This window comes from Pogoniulus pusillus, chromosome 19 (assembly GCF_015220805.1).
Source record: "Pogoniulus pusillus isolate bPogPus1 chromosome 19, bPogPus1.pri, whole genome shotgun sequence".
Taxonomy (NCBI): Eukaryota; Metazoa; Chordata; class Aves; order Piciformes; family Lybiidae; genus Pogoniulus; species Pogoniulus pusillus.
Window position 1 is genome coordinate 11,747,449 of NC_087282.1, and position 17,712 is coordinate 11,765,160.

Consider the following 17,712-nt stretch of genomic DNA (forward strand, 5'->3'; position numbering starts at 1 on the left):
GGGAAGCTGCAAAGATGCTGAAGGGCCTGGAGCATCTCTGTGAGGAGCAAAGGCTGAGAGCCCTGGGACTGGTGAGCCTGGAGGAGAGCAGTCCCAGAGGGGATCTGATCAGTGCTCAGCAAGAGCTAAAGGGTGGGGGGCAAGAGGATGGGGCCAGGCTCTTCTCAGTGGTGCCCACTGACCAGGACAAAGGGCAATGGGCACAAAGTGGAAGCCAGGAGGTTCCACTTGAACAGGAGGGGAAAGTTCTTTGTTGTGAGGGGGCTGGAGCCCTGGAGCAGGCTGCCCAGAGAGGTTGTAGCATCTTCTCCAGAAGCTCTTCTCTGGAGAGCTTCCAAACCCACCTGGACATTGTGATCCTGAGGCCAGCTGCTGTGGCTGCCCCTGCTTTGGCAGGGGGTTTGGACTGGATGATCTCCAAAGGTCCCTTCCAACCCAAATCATTCTGTTTCAGTGCTGTAGCCTTGAAACCTTCTCAGGAGGAGTGGTTTGGGCTAACCTTTGTCTAGGGGTTAAGAAACCTAGAAGATGGCACTGAAGGAGCTGCCGTCTTTTCCACCCTACCTCCACACCACAAAGCTTGAGGAAGTTTAGGGGTTTTTTATTATTAAAGTACAGAATTTGCCTCCAAGCAGCCATAAAAGTCCCCAAACAAACAAAAAACGTTTGTCACAGGGAGCTCACCACACATCACAGACGTTTCACACATCCATGGGCACAGCCACCTCCAAACCCTACTGCATCTCCTCCTCCCTCCGCGCTCTGTAGTCCTTCATGCTCCTCTGCAAAGAAAAGGACAAACGTTAAGAGCATTGTGGCTGAGTGGCCATCCCAGTGCCACTATTCTGGTCTGTGCAGTGACCTTGCTGCCCAGTGCCTGGAAAGGCTGAGGGACCTGAGAGGCTCTGACAGAGCTCCAGGTGCTTTCAGAAGTGACTGAGTTATGGTTAGTCCAAGGGGAAGGACGCCGTGGTGTGACACAGGGCAGGCAGAGATGATGTGAAAATGTTCTATCAGATCTGTCACATCAGAAACACCTTCGGCAGGTCTTAGCTCATTCCTCTCCCCTCTGAGACCAAGAGAAGAAAAGACCTCTGAGGTCTTCTTTAGGGTCTTACCTCAAAAGTGTTGAGGACGTGTTGGCAAACCCCCATCAGGTCGTTCAGCCCCTTCCGGAACGGCTCAACAGCAGGAAGGGCTCCTTCACGGAAGAAGAGGAGTCAGCAAAATGGGAGCTGGCTTCCAGAGGGGTGGCAGCCCTGTCCCCAACACGTGGTTGTTACCACCATGCACTAGGGCAGTTCCTGTGATGGGGAGAAGCTCTGATAGCAGGTAGGTGGCCCACAGACTTCCTGAGAGCATCCTGAGAGCTGAGCTCAGGAAGAGCAGAGAATTCCCCTGTAGTTCATCCCATGGGGAAGGAGTTCCCTTGGCAAGGCAAACAGCTTGGCCACCAAGGGTTTGTAGGAAGCAAGCACCAACTAGACACTTCCTTCCAGGAAGTGACTTCTACAGACCTGATGCTCAGAGAAACAGTCCCATGATGGAGGGATGGAGCAAGACCCTCTCCTCCAGCAACAGCCAAAGCTGTGGAGCTTGGCAGGACCTGGGTGGAGGGCAGTGGGCTGAGCTGAGGGACTGGTGAGCTGGTGAGTGACTGCAAGAGGCTCAGAGTTGTCCATGCTCTCTACTACCAGGGAACAAAGCCCTCTTTGGAAGGAAAGTACAAAGACAGCATGGACTGATGAGGTGTTCAGCACCTTCAGGTCACAGCCTAACACTCAAAGCTGCAAGACAGTGGCAAAGGAGAGGAGGAAACAAAGGTTAGACAGAGCTTTGAGCAACCTGCTGTAGTTAATGTGCCCCTGACCATAGAGAGGGGTTGGAACGAGATCATCATGTCTCTTCCAACCCATTCTGTGACTCTACAATCTCACTGCAGCTTGCTGTCACCACACCTCAGCTTTCTCTCCAGTCCCTGTGCTGGTTTAGAGGCAGATGAAGCACCCAGCAGCTCTAGCAGTTGAGGGAGCAGCAGAATCTACTCTATTCCAGCACCAGTTTGATGTCTGCTTCCAGTCAACCAGATATCTGGGAGAGGGCAGGGCTGTGGGCTCCTCAGGCCACAACCCACCAGCTGGGAAGGAGAAGAACTGTAGCATAATCATAGAATGGTTTGGAAGGGACCTCAAAGATCATCTAGACCAACCCTCCTGCCATGGGCAGGGACACCTTCAACTAGACCAGGTTGCTCAAGGTCCCATCCAACCTGGCTTTGAACACTTTCAGGCTTGCAGCCTCCACGACTTCCCTGGACAACTCATTCCAACGCCTCACCACCGTGGTGGCTCAGAACAGCCTCTGCAGCTGAGGAACAGGACACAGCAGCTGCAGATGGCCAGCAGAGAAGAAGGAGAAACCTGGGTTTTTTATATCTCAATGAGTCCCACCTCGGGTCTGGATTCTGAAGTTGATCTTGCTTTCAGAGGGGTGTGTGATGCAGTAGCCACAGAACTCCACATCAGGGCTGCGAACGGGGAGAGAGCAGAAGATGATTGAGTCCAACCATTAATTAACCCAACACTTACAAATCACAGAATCTCAGCATGGTGGGAGCTGTAAGGGACCTCTGGAGATCACCCAGTCCAACCCCCCTGCTCAAGTAGGGGCACCCAGAGCAGCTTGCCCAGCATCACAATGGCCAGCTGGGCTTGGACGCTCTCCAGAGAAGGAGACTCCACAACCTCTCTGGGCAGCCTGCTCCAGGGCTCCAACACCCTCACACCAAAGGAGTTTCTCCTCCTGTTCAGGCACAACCTCCTAGGTTCCAGTTTGTGCCCACTGCTCTTGTCCTGTCCCTAGGCACCACTGAGAGGAGCCTGGTCCCAGCCTCTTGCTCTTCCCCACCTTTTAGCTGAGAACTGAGATGATCCCCTCTGGGGCTGCTTTTCTCCAGGCTCAGCAGCCTCAGGGCTCTCAGCCTTTCCTCACCAGAGCTTAAACGGCATTGCTGGGTCCACAGGCAGGGTGTGGGGAGAGGTCCTGGCTGTGGCTAGTCAGGCCCACTAAAGCCTTTCAGAGCTCTCAGGGTTCTGACTCTAAGGGCACAAGCAAAGATGGATCCTTCAAGAGAAGTGGCTGCTGAGGACCCTGCCAGAGGTTGCTTCTGTTTGCATTGCTCCAGCAACAACTGAGATGCAGGACAGGCACTGCAACAGGCTGCCTGGGGACGTACTGGAATCACTTGGAGGTGTTCAAGAAACATGTGGATGTGGTACCTGGGACATGAGTTAGTGAGCATGATGGTGTTTGGTTGAGGATTGCACTCAAAGGTCTCGATGGTCTCTTTCAACACAAACAGTCCTATGCCTGTCAGAGAAGGCCAGAGCAGGAGCCAGAGGTTCCCTGAGTGAAACCAGGCCCCGCAGAGACTTACTTCTTCATGACCATGTACCGCAGGGAGTTGCCAAGCGTGTGGTCCTCATCGTGCAGCACAAAGGTGATACAGTTTCCATCTGTCCCATCTGCCTGGACCTGTCACGAGGGAGGAGAGAAGAGACATTCTGTAAGGCCCTCTGAGGGCAGCAACACCACAGCTTCACCACAGTAACTGGGAGGGCTTGCTGCCCCAGGGCAGGTGCAGTTTGGGCATAAGGAACAGTTTCTTCCACCTGAGGACCGGCCCAGGCTGTCCAGGGCAGCAGTGGAGTCCCCATCTCTGGAGGGGTTTCAAAGCTGTGGAGATGTGGTGCTGAGGGACGTGGCTTAGTGGTGACCTGGCAGTTAAGGGTTGGACTCTATCATGGAATCATTTAGGCTGGAAAAGACCTGAGAGATCAGCAACCATAAGGTGCTTGAGAGCATGGGAGTGTTGATGCTTCTCACCAAGCCACTGGCCCACCTAGTCAGGTGTCTTGCCTCCACCAGGGAGACATTTCAGCATCTCTGTAGCTTCCACTGGGTTCTCTCCAGTAGTTCCCCTTGTCTTTGAGCTGGGGAACCCAGAATTGAACCCAAGACTCCAGCTGTGACCCAACTAGGGCAGAGGAGAGGGGCAGAAGAACTTCCCTTGCCCTGCTGGCCACACTCTTCTTCATGCACCCAGACTATTGACCTTCTTGGCCACGAAGGAACATTACTGGGGAACTTGCTGTCCACCAGCTCTCCCAGATCCTCCTCCACAGAGCTGCTCTCCAGCAGGTCACCCCTCACCTCTGCTAGTGCAGGGGGCTGCTCTCACCTGTCCTGGTGCTCAGCCGACAGAGAGAGAGGCTGCAGCCCTGTCAGCCTGACTTGCAGTGCCATCTACTGCCTGCTGCAGCGGATCCACGGAGGCCTCTCAGAGGGATCAGCAACCTGCAAAGGCTGCAGCGGATCCAGAGGCTGCTCAGAGGGATCAGCAACCTGCAAAGGCTGCAGCGGATCCACAGAGGCTGCTCAGAGGGATCAGCAACCTGCAAAGGCTGCAGCAGACAGAGCCAAGCTCGCTGCTGGAGTCTGCAGCTCCAGGCAGAGCCACCCCAAGCCTAATGTTGCAGTGCTGAGCAACTAATCTTTAAACTAAATGGTTTGTTTCAGGAAAATCTTCATAGAATCAGCCAGGGTTGGAAGGGACCACAAGGAGCAGCCAGTTCCAACCTCCCTGCCATGCCCAGGGACACCCTACCCTAGAGCAGGCTGCACACAGCCTCAGCCAGCCTGGCCTGAAACACCTCCAGCCATGGGGCCTCAAACACCTCCCTGGGCAACCCATTCCAGCCTCTCACCACTCTCAACTTTCTCCTTATGTCCAGGCTGACTCTCCCCACCTCCACCTTTGCTCCATTCCCCCCAGTCCTGGCACTTCCTGGTAGCCTAAAAAGTCCCTCCCCAGCTCTTTTGTAGCCCACTTCAGATCCTGGAAGGCCACAAGAAGGTCACCTGGGAGCCTCCTCTTCTTCAGACTGCACAGCCCCAACTCTTTCAGTCTGTGCTCACTGCAGAGCTGCTCCAGCCCTCTGAGCATCCTCATGGCCTTCTCTGGACATGCTCCAGCATCTCCACAGCCCTCTTGTCCCAGGGGCTCCAGACCTGGATGCAGCATCTTAGTCCTGTCTTGTTTTAAAATCCTTTAGTCCTGCCCTCCAGCTGCTTCTGTTCCCTGCAGGACAACCTCAAACAGCTCAACGTGAAGAACTGAATTTCAAAGGTGAATTTTCCTCTGTCCCTCGTATTTCAGGTTCTTCCCTCAGTTTCCTCCTCCCTCTGCTGTTCACCGACACTAACGGAGCAGCTCCCGCATGCCAGAGAAGAACACTGCTGGGCAGGGCTGCCTGGGTCTCTGAGAGGTGAAATGGACCTGGGGGCGCTAGCAGTGTGCTTGGGTGGCCAAGAAGGCCACCAGCATCCTGGCTTGGATCAGCCACAGGGTGGCCAGGTCACTGAGGGGCTGCAGCAGGTCCAGCCAAGGGCAATGAAGCCGGCGAAGGGTCTGGAGAACAGGGGGTGAGGAGCAGCTGAGAGACGTGGGGCTGAGCCTGGACAGGAGGAACCACTTCTTCCCCTGGAGGGTTGTCAAGGCCTGTCCCGGGCTGCACAGGGCTGCGGGGGAGTCCCCGGCCCTGGGGGGGTCTGCAGGCGGCGGAGCTGCGGTGCTGAGGGGCGCGGCTGAGCGAGGAACTCTCTGCACACCGGCACCGCAACTGCCCCCCGCCCCCCCAGCCAGCCCACGCCGAGCTGGCTCCGCCGCTCAGCCACGCCAGGGAGGCAGCGCCGAGGCCCCGGCGCCGGTTTAGTTCCTGCCGGCCGCGCAGCTCACCCGATGCCGCTCCGCCAGGGCCGCCCGCACCCACCCACCCACTTACAATCACCCACTCACCCACCCACCCAATCACCCACCCACCCATTCAATCACCCACTCAATCACCCACTGACACACTCACCCACTCAATCACCCACTGACCCACTCACCCACCCACTCAATCACCCACCCACCCACTCAATCACCCACTGACCCACTCACCCACCCACTCAATCACCCACCCACTCAATCACCCACTGACCCACTCACCCACTCAATCACCCACCCACCCACTCAATCACCCACTGACCCACTCACCCACTCAATCACCCACCCACCCACTCAATCACCCACTGACCCACTCACCCACTCAATCACCCACTCACAATCACCCACCCACCCACTCACCCACCCACTCAATCACCCACTCACAGTCACCCACCCACTCAATCACCCACTGACCCACTCACCCACTCAATCACCCACTCACAATCACCCACCCACCCACTCACCCACCCACTCAATCACCCACTCACAGTCACCCACTCACTCAATCACCCACTCACTCACAATCACCCACCCACCCACCCACTCAATCACCCACCCACTCACTCAATCACCCACTCAATCACCCACCCACTCCCTCTCACCCACTCAATCACCCACTCACAATCACCCACCCACCCACTCACCCACCCACTCAATCACCCACTCACAGTCACCCACTCACTCAATCACCCACTCACTCACAATCACCCACCCACCCACCCACTCAATCACCCACCCACTCACTCAATCACCCACTCAATCACCCACCCACTCCCTCTCACCCACTCTCACCCACCCGCTCACCATCGCTCCCTCACCCCCACTCTCACCCACCCGCTCACCATCGCTCCCTCTCACCCACTCTCACCCACTCTCACCCACCCGCTCACCATCTCCAGCGCCGCCCGGCGCTCGCCCTCCCCCGCCATGCTCCGCTCGCCCCGCCCGGCAGGCGCGGCCCCGGTCCCGGCATGCCCCGCGCGGCCGGACGCGCGTCACGGCGGCTCGGTGCCGGCGGCTCGGTGCCGGGGCGGGGGGGCATTACCGAGCGCGGCTCCCGCCCGCCGCGGCGGCAGGTGAGCGGGGGTGGGGCGCTGGATCGGGCTCCGCAGCGAGGCCGGGCTGCCCTGGGGAGTCGCTTCTGCCGCTGGAAGCGAGCCTTCTGTCTCCGGTGCCGTCGGGAGCGGCAGGCCGCGGAAGGGCCGGGGCAGCGCGGCTGAGCCGGCGGGCAGCACGGCTGGGCGCGCAAGGCCGGGAGCTGTGTGGCGGGGGGATGCCGGGGACAGGGGCGCTGGCGGACAGAGCCCTCGGTGGAGATCAGGCGGGGAGGCGGCGCGGGGAGGCTCGGGTCGGGCTTTGGGAGGGTGGGAGCAGGGTGCTGGAGGGAGCCGGAGAAAGGGTCGCAGGTGCTGAGCTGTCGCTGCGCCGTGGTGCTGATGTCACCGGGAGCGAAGGCTTCTGCGGGTCTTAAGGTCCGGGTAATAATCATCAAGGGCAGGAGTGCTGGAAGCGAGGCTGCTTCTGGGTGCGCGTCTGCCTCGGAGCGCTGCCTGTGCACGGCTGCCCTGCTCTGGTGCTGTGCTCCTTTGCTGAGCCAGCTTCTGCCAGCGCCGGGGTGGCCATCGGGGCCAGCGCAGGGGTGGCCCTCTGGGCTGTGCTCTGGTGAGGCCACGTCTCAGAGCCTGGGGCCAGTGCTGGACCCCTCACTGCGAGAAGGACGTTGAGGGGCAGAAGCGAGCCTAGAGCTGGGCAGTGAGGCTGGTGAAGGGCCTGGAGAGCAGGGCTGGTGAGGAGCAGCTGAAGGAGCTGGGGGTGTGCAGCCTGCAGAAAAGGAGGCTCAGGGGAGATCTTTGGGCTCTCCACAACTCCAAGGAACAAGGGACAGGAGGAAAGGACCTTAAGGTGCCCCAGGGGAGGTTTAGGTTGGACATGAGGAACAATTTCTTCCCCTGGAGAGTTGTCAAGGCCTGGTTCAGACTGCCCAGGAATCCCCATCCCTGGAGAGCTTTCAAAGATGCAGTGCTGAGGGACACGGTTTAGTGGCCCCTGACAGTGCTGAGTTAACGTTTGGACAGCACAATCCTAAAGACCTCTTTTAACATAAATGACTCTGATTGCCATGATCTGTTACCCTCCAGAGAAGGTGCTGGGCCTGTAAGAGGAAGATCTCTTTTAGCATAAATGACTCTGATTCCATGATCTGTTAGCCTCCAGAGAAGGTGCTGGGCCTGTAAGAGGAAGATCTCTTTTAACATAAATGACTCTGATTCCATGATCTGTTAGCCTCCAGAGAAGGTGCTGGGCCTGTAAGAGGAAGATCTCTTTTAACATAAATGACTCTGATTCCATGATCTGTTACCCTCCAGAGAAGGTGCTGGGCCTGTAAGAGAAACTGGATTCATCTCTAGTAAGTTTTTTCCATGCTGTTGAGGCAGAGGTTCCTGATGACAGCCGTGCAGGCAGCCAGGAAGCTGAAACTCTGGTGCATGAATGTCACCTTTCTCATGCTTACAGTGAGCAAATAAATCATAGGGCTGAAGGTTGGAAGTTCCTTTAGAGAAATAACAACTTGCAGGTGCCAAGGAAGGGTTAAGGAGAGTCCTGGGCTGCTTTCTGCTGAGGTCACCGCACTCAAACGATCCTCTTATTGCAGGCAGGCAGTTTGCAGCTTGCAGAGTTGCAACATCTGCACTTGTTTGGTGCTTTCAGGGCAGCAGGAATGGGATGCCTCTTGCATTCTGTAAAGAGGGTTTCTGGAAGTACCAGCAGAAATCTTTTCCAGTGCTTGCTGGCTCTGAGGCTGGGAATCTTCTGGTCCATAAGAAGAGCTGATATGTCTCCCTCAGCTGGTGAGGGCAGAAGTGTTGGGAGAGGATGGGCACAGGCTGCTGGTTTTACTTCCTGCCCTCTCATGGTTCGTCCTAGGTGTTCAGTGAGGTCAGAGCAACAAACAGGTTGGCTCATCTCACTTGGAAATCAGGAATAAACCCTCTCTTCTGAGGAGAGCATGGAAGGGGGAGTGAGAGAAGCTTCCTGATGATGGCATCCTGTTGAGGCATTGAATGAGTTTCTGCCTCCTGCTAGGCTGAGGGTTGAGAGATTCTAAACCCACCTAGACATCTTGGGCAAGCTGCTGTGGGTGACTCTGCTTTAGCAGTGGGGTTGGATGGGTGATCTCCAGAGGTCCCTTCCAACCCTCGCCATGCTGAGATTTGGTGATACATCAGCTCTTCAGGGCAGATCTGTCTGCAGAGTGCCTGGTAGGACTGAGCCCTGGTACAGAAGAGTTAAAGAGGTGGCTTCAGTTGGTGCCAGGGGAGCAGAAGGTCTGGCTGGGTCATGAGGCCTTCAGATCCTGAAGGTGAAGCACCAGTTCCTTGCTGTGGCACCTATTTCTTGAGAGGTCTCCAAGCTACTTGGTTGCATGGAAATAGGTTGCGTGTGTTGTCTCCAGCCACCAAGGTGTTTCCAGACACAAACCAAGGCAGGAGATTCAAGGTCAGTCCTGTGTTGAGTGAAAAAATAAGATTTTGAGGGTTTGGAGGGTCAAAAGTCTGCTTGAGTCCTTCCTAAGCAGACAAGAGGCTTATGGAGGGCAGATGTCAAAGCTGTGGGCTGGTGTGTGGGAAATCTTGGCCCTGTCTGTAGATTAGTGTGATGATACTTGAGCTGATTAAGTCTGTCCCTTCATGCAGGCCTGTTTGCCCAACCCTGGGGATGTCACCAGACCAAATGTCCATCCCTCAGACACTTCCATGCTGCAGCCTGGCCAGTTCAGTATATATAGGAGGCCCTTGGGTTGTAGAAGTCATAGAATGGTCTGGGTTGGAAGGGACCTCTGGAGGTCATCCAGTCCAACCTCCCCTCCAGTCAGCAGGGGCATCATCCTCAACTAGGTCAGGTTGCCCTGAACCCTGTCAAGCCTCCCCTTGAATATCTCCAGGGATGGGGCCCAAACCACTTTCCTGGGCAGCTTGTTCTAGTGTTCCACCACCTTCATAGTAAAGAACCTGTTCCTAACATCCAATCTAAATCTGCTCTTCTCTACTTTGAAGTCATTGCCCCTTGTTCTGTCACCACAGGCCTTTGCAAGCAGTCCCTCTCCAGCCTTCTTGTATCTCACTTCAGACGCTGGAAGGTGGCAGATGGGCTGCAAATGAGCTGTTGCTGAGGATGATGAGCTCACCAAGGTGCTGCTTGGCTTTGAGAAGTGCAGGTCAGGTGCTTCTACAGAAGGCTGGGGACTTAAAAGTGTCTCTGGAGCATTAAAAGAGGACATTTGGTGTGACTCTAGGCCAGTGGCAGCTGTTCTCCTTCGTTTGATAGCAATCAAAGCCAAAGCCTCAGCCTGCAGTCATGTGTTGGGGCTGGTGGGCTTGGCCTGTATAATGAGCTGCTGTTTGCAGAGCTGCAAGACTCAGTCACTTCCTTTCTGAACTGGAGCTTGCTGGTCACAGGCAGATGTTTGAGTAACAAGCAAGGAAAACAAACTTCAAGGGTCAGCAGAGGTGCAAAACAAATTGTGCTGCTAGCTAGAAATCTTGGTGGGAACAAGGAAGGTCTCATTGTGGGGTCACTGGTGGAGGAGGGTGAAGAGGTACACCAAGAGAAAACTTCTTCTGGAGGTTGTTGTAGGCTTGGTGTGGTTCTGAGGAGAACATGGAAGGGGAAGTGAGAGAAGCTTTCTGGTTGAGATATTGAATGAGCTTCTGTTGGGTTGAGGGCTGAGAGAAAGCTGCTGAGGTGGTGCTGCTTTGCTCTCCCAAGGAGCACTGCTCTGATGCTGGGTGTTTCTCTCCCCAGGTGGTGTGCAGCCATGGCTATCCTCTTCGCCGTGGTGGCCAGGGGCACGACCATCCTTGCCAAACATGCCTGGTGTGGAGGAAACTTCTTGGAGGTGACAGAGCAGATCCTGGCAAAAATCCCATCTGAAAACAACAAACTGACCTATTCCCATGGGAAGTGAGTAAATGGTCCCCTTCTGGGTCGTGGGGGGAGCTTGCAGGAGGACATAGGCTCCTGGTGGGATTGGCAGGGTGCAGATTGAAAGCTCAAAAAGTCTTTTTTCCACCCAGAACTTGACAGCATAGCCCAGATTTGAACTCTGTTCAAGCAGTGAGTGGATGCAAAGTTGATTTCTGTTCTCTCGCAAGTCCAAAGTGAGCTGGAGGGTGCTCAGCTGTGGCTCTCAGACTGCTGGAGTCTCTGTGCCATCCCAGATGGGCTTGGGTGGGAAGGTACCCTTAGAGGTCGTTTAGATGTGCCACAAAGTTACCACTCAGCATGGAATGCTCTGAAGGAGGTGAGGACAGTGATTCTGTACCACGGAGGTGTAGCACACAGGAACGGAGACAGCTCAGCAGGGGTGGTGAGATGTGTTGGCGTCTCTGAGAGGTCCTGTAGAGTGGCTGGAACCTGCTCTTCTCCAGTCCTTAAAGGCCCTGAAAAGCCTTCTGGAAGATTAGTGCCAGCTCCATCTGACCTTTTGACTTCTTTATTTCTTGTCTGCAGTTACCTGTTCCATTACATCTGCCAGGACAGGATCATTTACCTCTGCATCACAGATGATGTAAGTGCTTTGCTCACAGCTACTCCTCAGGCACCACTCTTGCATGGTTTAGCTTTTTTTCTGTGAAAGAAACCCAACAGTTGGTGGAGATCTGAGGTGTCTGAGGTACCTTTTCCTCCCTTGGAACTGCTGCTTGTATTCTCCTTCAGCTTTAAAGGCTGAACCTGGAACTCAGATGTTAACTACTAAAAGATTTGAGGTTAAGTTCTGGGTTTCACCTAAACCTGGAACCCAAATGACTGTGAGTTTTAGTTTGGAGGTTAAGTTCTGGGTTTCACCCTATGAATAGTTGGTTTTGAGGTGAAGTCCTTGGTTTCACCTCACTGGGCTTTTTTCCCTCATGGAAGCAGAATCTGGATGCAGAAGCAAGAGTTGAGTTGTATAACAGTCCTCTGTTACTGGTTGTGTTGAAGCACAAACTTCTGACTGGAAGAAGTTGCCAGGCACAGAAGTGGAGCTCTGGATAGCCCAGCAAAGTCCACTGCCAACCAGTGTCTGGGAAGCTGAGGCTGAAAGCTGGCTGCTGCTCATAGCCCAGCAGTTAAATCCCATCTTGTTACAGCAGTGTTGCTGTGTAGAACTGTGAGCTGTAGCTCCTCCACACCTGGCTAGGTGCCCTGTAGACACCATTCCTGACCTCACACAGCTCTGGATGTCCTCTGCTCTTTTTCTTCCAGGACTTTGAACGATCCAGAGCCTTCAACTTCCTGAATGAAATCAAGAAGAGGTTTCAGACCACCTATGGCTCGAGAGCGCAGACAGCCCTGCCCTATGCCATGAACAGCGAGTTCTCCAGTGTCTTGGCTGCACAGCTGGTGAGATCTGCTGCTAGATGGGATCTCCTCAATAGGACAAACTTCTCCTCACAGCTTCTTCTTGTGTCTTCTCACTGTGCTGAGTCTGGGTGTAAAGCCATGGGGGTGGTGGTTGTCCTGCCACCCACCCTGCGGCTGGGTCACCTCACTGCAGGTTAGGGTTAGCAGTGGTGTGTGAACTGTTTGTACCAGGTGGCTGTGCTGGAGATTAGACCTTCATGGTCATGCTTGAAATCACAGAGGCACAGACTTGTAAGGGTTGGGAGGGACCTTCTAGAGATCATCCAGTGCAAACGCCCTGCTCAAGCAGGGGCACCCACAACAGCTTGCCCGGGATCACAATGGCCAGCTGGGTTTGGAAGCTCTCCAGAGAAGGAGACTCCACAACCTCTCTGGGCAGTCTGCTCCAGGGATGGTGAAGGTGAGGAGTTTAACTAGTGTGAGGCTGAATGAAAGACCAGTGACCAGCTCTGATAGCATACCAGTTCTACACCTTCTCCTGAAAAATAAAGCTCTGAGAAGGTTCCAAGGAGCTGCTGCATTCAGAGGATCTTGAGCTGAGGATGTGGATGCTGTTGGTGCTGGAGCCTCTTGCTTCCCAGTTGTCAGAAATGGATGAAAATCAAACACTGGAAAGGAAATTGTGGTTTAAGTAGCTATGTGGGTGGTCATGAAGTAGAGAAGTTGTGGTCTAGCCCTGGCCTCTGCTGTCAGTCTCCTCAGATGGCCTCTTTCAGAGCAGAGATGCTTCCAGACGGTCTTCAGAAGCTGCAAGTTCAGAGGAAAGGAGCTGCCTTTTTTATCTCGAGGAGCTGTAGTACAACGTGGGAGGTCCTTGTATTCATCAACTCTTTGTCTGTTACAGAAATACCACTCAGAGAGCAAAGGCCCTGACCAGGTGGCAGAGACACAAGCCCAGATCGATGAACTCAAAGGCATCATGGTTCGAAACATAGGTACTGGGCTTCCCTTGGTGCCACACCTAACCTGGCAGCATGAGAAGTCATCAGAGAATGGTTTGGGTTGAAGGGACCTTCAAAGCTCATCTATTGCACCCCACTGCAGCCAGCTGGAACAGCTGAAACTAGAGCAGGTTGCTCAGAGCCCCAGACAACCTGACTTGCAATGGTGCCAGGCATGGGGCATCTCCCACTTCTCTGGGCAACCTGAGCCAGGCTCTCACCACCCTCAGTGTCAAACATTTCTCCCTTCTCTGCAGTCTGAATCTCCCTCTTAGAGTTCAAACCATCCCACCTTGTCCTGTCACAACAGGCCCTGTTCAAAGGTCTGTCCCCAGCTTTCTGATTGGCCCCTTGAAGTCCTGAAAGGTCACCAGAAGCTCTCCCCAGAGCCTTCTCTTCTCCATGCTGAACAACCCCAACTCTCTCAGCTGGGCCCCACAGCAAAGAGCTTCCAGCCCTCCTATCATTGCTGTGGTCTCCTCTGGCCCTGCTCCAGCAGGTCCCTGCCTCTGCTGTGCTGAGGACTCCAGAGCTGACCCCAGCACTGCAGGTGTGGTCTCAGAGGAGCAGAGGGGCAGGATCCCCTCCTTCTGCCTGCTGTCCACGTTGCTGGGCATCAGCTGAGCGCAGGGGTGGCTCCTGTCCAGCTTCTCATCCACTGAATATCTAAGAAGCCAGTGCCAGGAGCTGCTGCCTTGCAGTTGGGTTGGGTATTGGAATCTCTGTTTTGGCACTGAGGTTGTACCTACTGATGTGGGGGCTTTGTCTCTTCCTCAGACCTCGTGGCACAGAGGGGAGAGAAGCTGGAGCTGCTGATCGATAAAACAGAGAACCTGGTGGATTCGGTAGGTCTAGGGGACAGCTTGAAACAGAATCACTGCAGCAGCTGCCACATACCAGCTGTGGTGTGTCTGCTGCTTGTCTCTTGCCCCTCTTTACCTGCAGTTAATGATTCTGGAGGAGATAACTCCATGGTTTGTTACTGGGGAGGCAGAGGCTGGGGAGAAGGCTTGCTGAGCCTCTGGGGCTGCAGCTTGATCACAACTTAATTGGATATTTTGCTTTCTCTTGTAGTCAGTCACTTTCAAAACCACCAGCAGGAACCTTGCCAGAGCCATGTGCATGAAGAACCTCAAGCTTACCATCGTCATCATCATCGTATCCATTGTAAGTATGTGTGAGCACAGCAACCTTCAGCTCTCCAGTCAGGCTGCTGGTGTGGTCAGGCCCATGTGCGTTCAGCTCTAGAAGCAGAGTCTTGTGTGAGGGGAGCATCCTGCTGGGCAGCTTTTCCTGCTGAGGCAAGGGGAAAAGCTTGCTAGAAAGTTCTGCCTGGCTTCAGAGTGACTGCCATAAATCCTGCCACCTCCACCAGAAGTGTCATGGCTGCTCTAGCTCTCATGGCTTTTTAGGCTTCAGTCCTGTTGGTATCTCATTGCTCAACTCTGGAGAAGCTTTTTTTCACCATGCTGCTGTACCTCCAGCCTGTAGTAAATGCCAGCAGTGCTAACCATCAGGGTGCTGAAGGGTAATTGTGGGTTAGATGTCTGAGGTCCTTTGTCACCACCAGATCCTCCTTCACCTTCTGCTGTGGGACAGATGTCATCCTCATAAACTCACAGAATGGTTTGGGTTGGAAAGGACCTTAAAGATCATCTACTCCCAACCCCTCTGCCATGGGCAGGGACACCTCCCACTAGAGCAGGTTGCTCAAGACTTCATGTAGCCTTGAACACCTCCAGGGAGTGGGGGGCATCCATGACCTTCTTGGGCAATCTGCTCCAGGGTGCCACCATCCTCACTGTAAAGAATTTCTCCTGTTGGAGGAAGAGCTGCTGGCACCAAGTTGGGTTTGGGATAACCTGGTGGTTCCACGCTGGTGTTTTGGTTGCTGCCTCTGCTGAGGTGACTCATTCTCCTTTCTTCAGGTCATCATCTACATCATCCTGTCAGCTGCCTGCGGTGGGCTCGCTTGGCCGAGCTGTGTGCAGAAGTAGCTGGAGGCAGCTGGTGCTGGTCACTTGGAGAAGAGAATCCTAGAAGTGTGAAGAAGCAACCTACAGAATAACTCTTAATCTTTCACTACTGACACCTTTTCATCCTTCCATCCCTCCAGGACTCAAGACTTTTTTTGCCTTACCACCCCCACCAGGCCCAGCTGGTGGCTGCTCCCCTGCAGCTGCAACCTCAAGAATGGGCTGGGTTCAAATTACTTGAAGTGATTTTTGTTGTTGTTTCATTTTCCTTGTCCCATCTCCGACCTTCTCAGCTGGATCCATCCAAGAGGAGATCCTTTGGTCCATATGGAGGGTTAGGTGCATGCTCCATGGTGTAGCTTTGCACTTCCACCTCGGCGTGCAAGTGGAAGAGTTCTGCTGGCAGATGTCCTGCCTGTGAGGTTGTTGGTGGAGGGTGGTTCAGAGGGGTGGAGCCAAGCTGATAGTGGTGGCTGGAAATGAGGTTCTACTTAATCCAAGTGTTGGAGATCCAAGTCCTCTCCATGCCTGGCCTCACATGGGCCTGTAGCACAGCAACGTGTTGAGGTTGCAAGTGGAACAATACTGGTAGGAAGGAGGAGAACAGGGCCTAGTGCACTGTAAGAGGAAGGTGATACCTCTGTAGGAGACTTCACTCTTCCTGGAGGTCCTTCTGGAGGAGTTGGGTCACCTCAGTGTTTTGAAATGGCTGCTCTTCATCCTCACTTCTCCCTCATCTCCAACCCCCTTCATTTGTGGCTCAGATGATGCAGAAAAAGAGATGGTTGTGTAGAGTCAAGGTTGCAGTGATGAATCTACTTTCTCACCTGTCCTTTCTCCTCCTCCTCTTCTTCTTCTGAGGGTGGACTAAAATGGATACTAATGATCTCACTTGCTAAGGTGACATTTGGGGCCAATCTGTCTGTCTGGCTTGAGGAGGTGTTAGGGATCTGCTGCTTGTGCTGCTCTGCCGGCGGGTGTGGAAAATGAGAGAAGGGGCAGAAGGTTGGAGTTGGTGGATGCTCATCTTAGGGGCTGAAGGTTCCACCAGAGGGCGTAGTAAGACAGAAAACACAAACCAAACCCGAGGCTAATAACCAAATGTGGGAGCAGGGATGGTGGTGAGATGCTGCTGGCAGAGGACAGGTCCTGCTTTCCCTGCTGCTGGAGACTGCAAGGATCATTTCTGTCCCAGGTCTCTCCTGGCTGTGATTGTCCTGTACCTCACAGGTTTCTTTCCAAGAGAAGAAACAGATACAACTGAAATCTCAGCAAGCATCAGACGGTTCACAAAAGTGCATCTTGGCAGCTCAGGGAGGTGGCTTCTGACAGTGGCTAGAAGCTGTTGAGTTGAGGGGAGGGGAAGCTTGGTTTGGTGACTGACCTCCAGCCTGGGGTTGTTGCCAGCACAGGCAGGACAAGGACACGAGACTGCTGTTCCCTCACATCAGTTACACCAACCTCAGAGCTCTCCAGAGAGTGTTGGATCAAGAGTTCTAGAAAGTCATCTGCTTAGTGGTGCTGTCTGTCTTCGGCTGAAGTTTAGCTAAGGGTGGTCAGATCTTGATAGCCAGCAAGTGTGGGTGGTTTTGGTCAGCCTGGTGGTCACCAGCCTGTGTTTCTCTCTGTGTTGATTGAATGTAAAAGCTCAGAGCAAGATCTCCTCCCGCTGAGCTCCTGCAGCCCCCCAAGCCCAGTGTAGGACGGTGCATGTTTTAGGGATTGCTGATGTTCTTGTGGTCCTTCCTGTCAGCTGTTGTCTCCTGTACAAAGAACTTTTTAAAGATGAGGCTTCCTTTCCTTTTGAAGGACGCACTGAGGCGTTGGTGTACAAAGATTTGATTTCAATAAAATGATTGTACAGAGTCCGAGCTGCTGAGGCTTCAACAAGTGGGGCTGGCAGGAGGACCTGGGGGACCTGGGGGTGTTGGTTAGCAGTGGCTGGAGATGACCCAGTGTGGACCCAGGTGGCCAAGGTCACCAGCATCTTGGCCTGGATCAGCAATGGTGTGGCCAGCAGGAGCAGGGCAGGGATTGTCCCAGCTCTTAACCCAGCACTGCCATGTGGCTTACTGCTCCAGGGATGAGGACTCCTGCTGCCCTGGGCAGCCTCGGCCAGGCCTGGACAACCCTCGAGGGGAAGAAATTGTTCCTTATGTCCAACTCACTCACTCCAGAGTGAGTGGCACAAAACCAAACCCAGGTTTCAAGCTGTGGCCTCACCAGTGCCCAGTCTCAGGGGGCAGTCCCTGCCCTGGTCCTGCTAGCCACACTTACAGACCATGGTCAGTCCTGTGCTGGCATTCCTTCTAGGTGGCACGACTGGTAAGAAAGAGAGGGGAACTGATTCAGAGCATGGTTTGGGTTGGAAGGGATCTTAAAGACCATCTAGTTCCAACCCCCTGCCATGGGCAAGGACACTTTCCACTACACCAGGTTGCATGAGGATTCATCCAACCTGTCCTTGAGCACCTCCAAGGAGGAGGCATCAAGAACCTCCCTGGGCAACCTGTTCCAGTATCCCTACCCTCGCTGTAGAGAACTGATCTGAAACTAACTCATG

At 54.3% G+C, this 17,712-nt stretch overlaps 2 protein-coding genes across 3 annotated transcripts; one reads left to right on the forward strand and one right to left on the reverse strand.

Annotated features, from left to right (window-relative positions):
- Positions 1 to 585: 585 nt before the first annotated feature.
- Positions 586 to 6,823, reverse strand: LOC135183939 (DNA-directed RNA polymerases I and III subunit RPAC2-like). 2 transcript variants are annotated; one of them, XM_064159292.1, is made up of 5 exons: positions 6,718 to 6,823; positions 3,437 to 3,534; positions 2,451 to 2,527; positions 1,119 to 1,201; positions 586 to 782 (listed from the first exon to the last, which is right to left on the reverse strand). In XM_064159292.1, the coding sequence occupies exons 1-5, from the start codon at positions 6,754 to 6,756 to the stop codon at positions 735 to 737; spliced, it is 345 nt and encodes a 114-aa protein (XP_064015362.1). In that variant the 5' UTR covers positions 6,757 to 6,823; the 3' UTR covers positions 586 to 734. The 2 variants fall into 2 exon arrangements, 1 of the variants encoding a protein (XP_064015362.1); XR_010305774.1 differs by having other exon boundaries at positions 766 to 782; positions 1,119 to 1,304.
- VAMP7 (vesicle associated membrane protein 7) lies at positions 6,796 to 17,015 on the forward strand. The gene is made up of 8 exons (XM_064159291.1): positions 6,796 to 6,903; positions 10,631 to 10,789; positions 11,339 to 11,396; positions 12,074 to 12,211; positions 13,077 to 13,167; positions 13,951 to 14,018; positions 14,248 to 14,340; positions 15,102 to 17,015. The coding sequence occupies exons 2-8, from the start codon at positions 10,644 to 10,646 to the stop codon at positions 15,168 to 15,170; spliced, it is 663 nt and encodes a 220-aa protein (XP_064015361.1). The 5' UTR covers positions 6,796 to 6,903; positions 10,631 to 10,643; the 3' UTR covers positions 15,171 to 17,015.
- Positions 17,016 to 17,712: the final 697 nt, after the last annotated feature.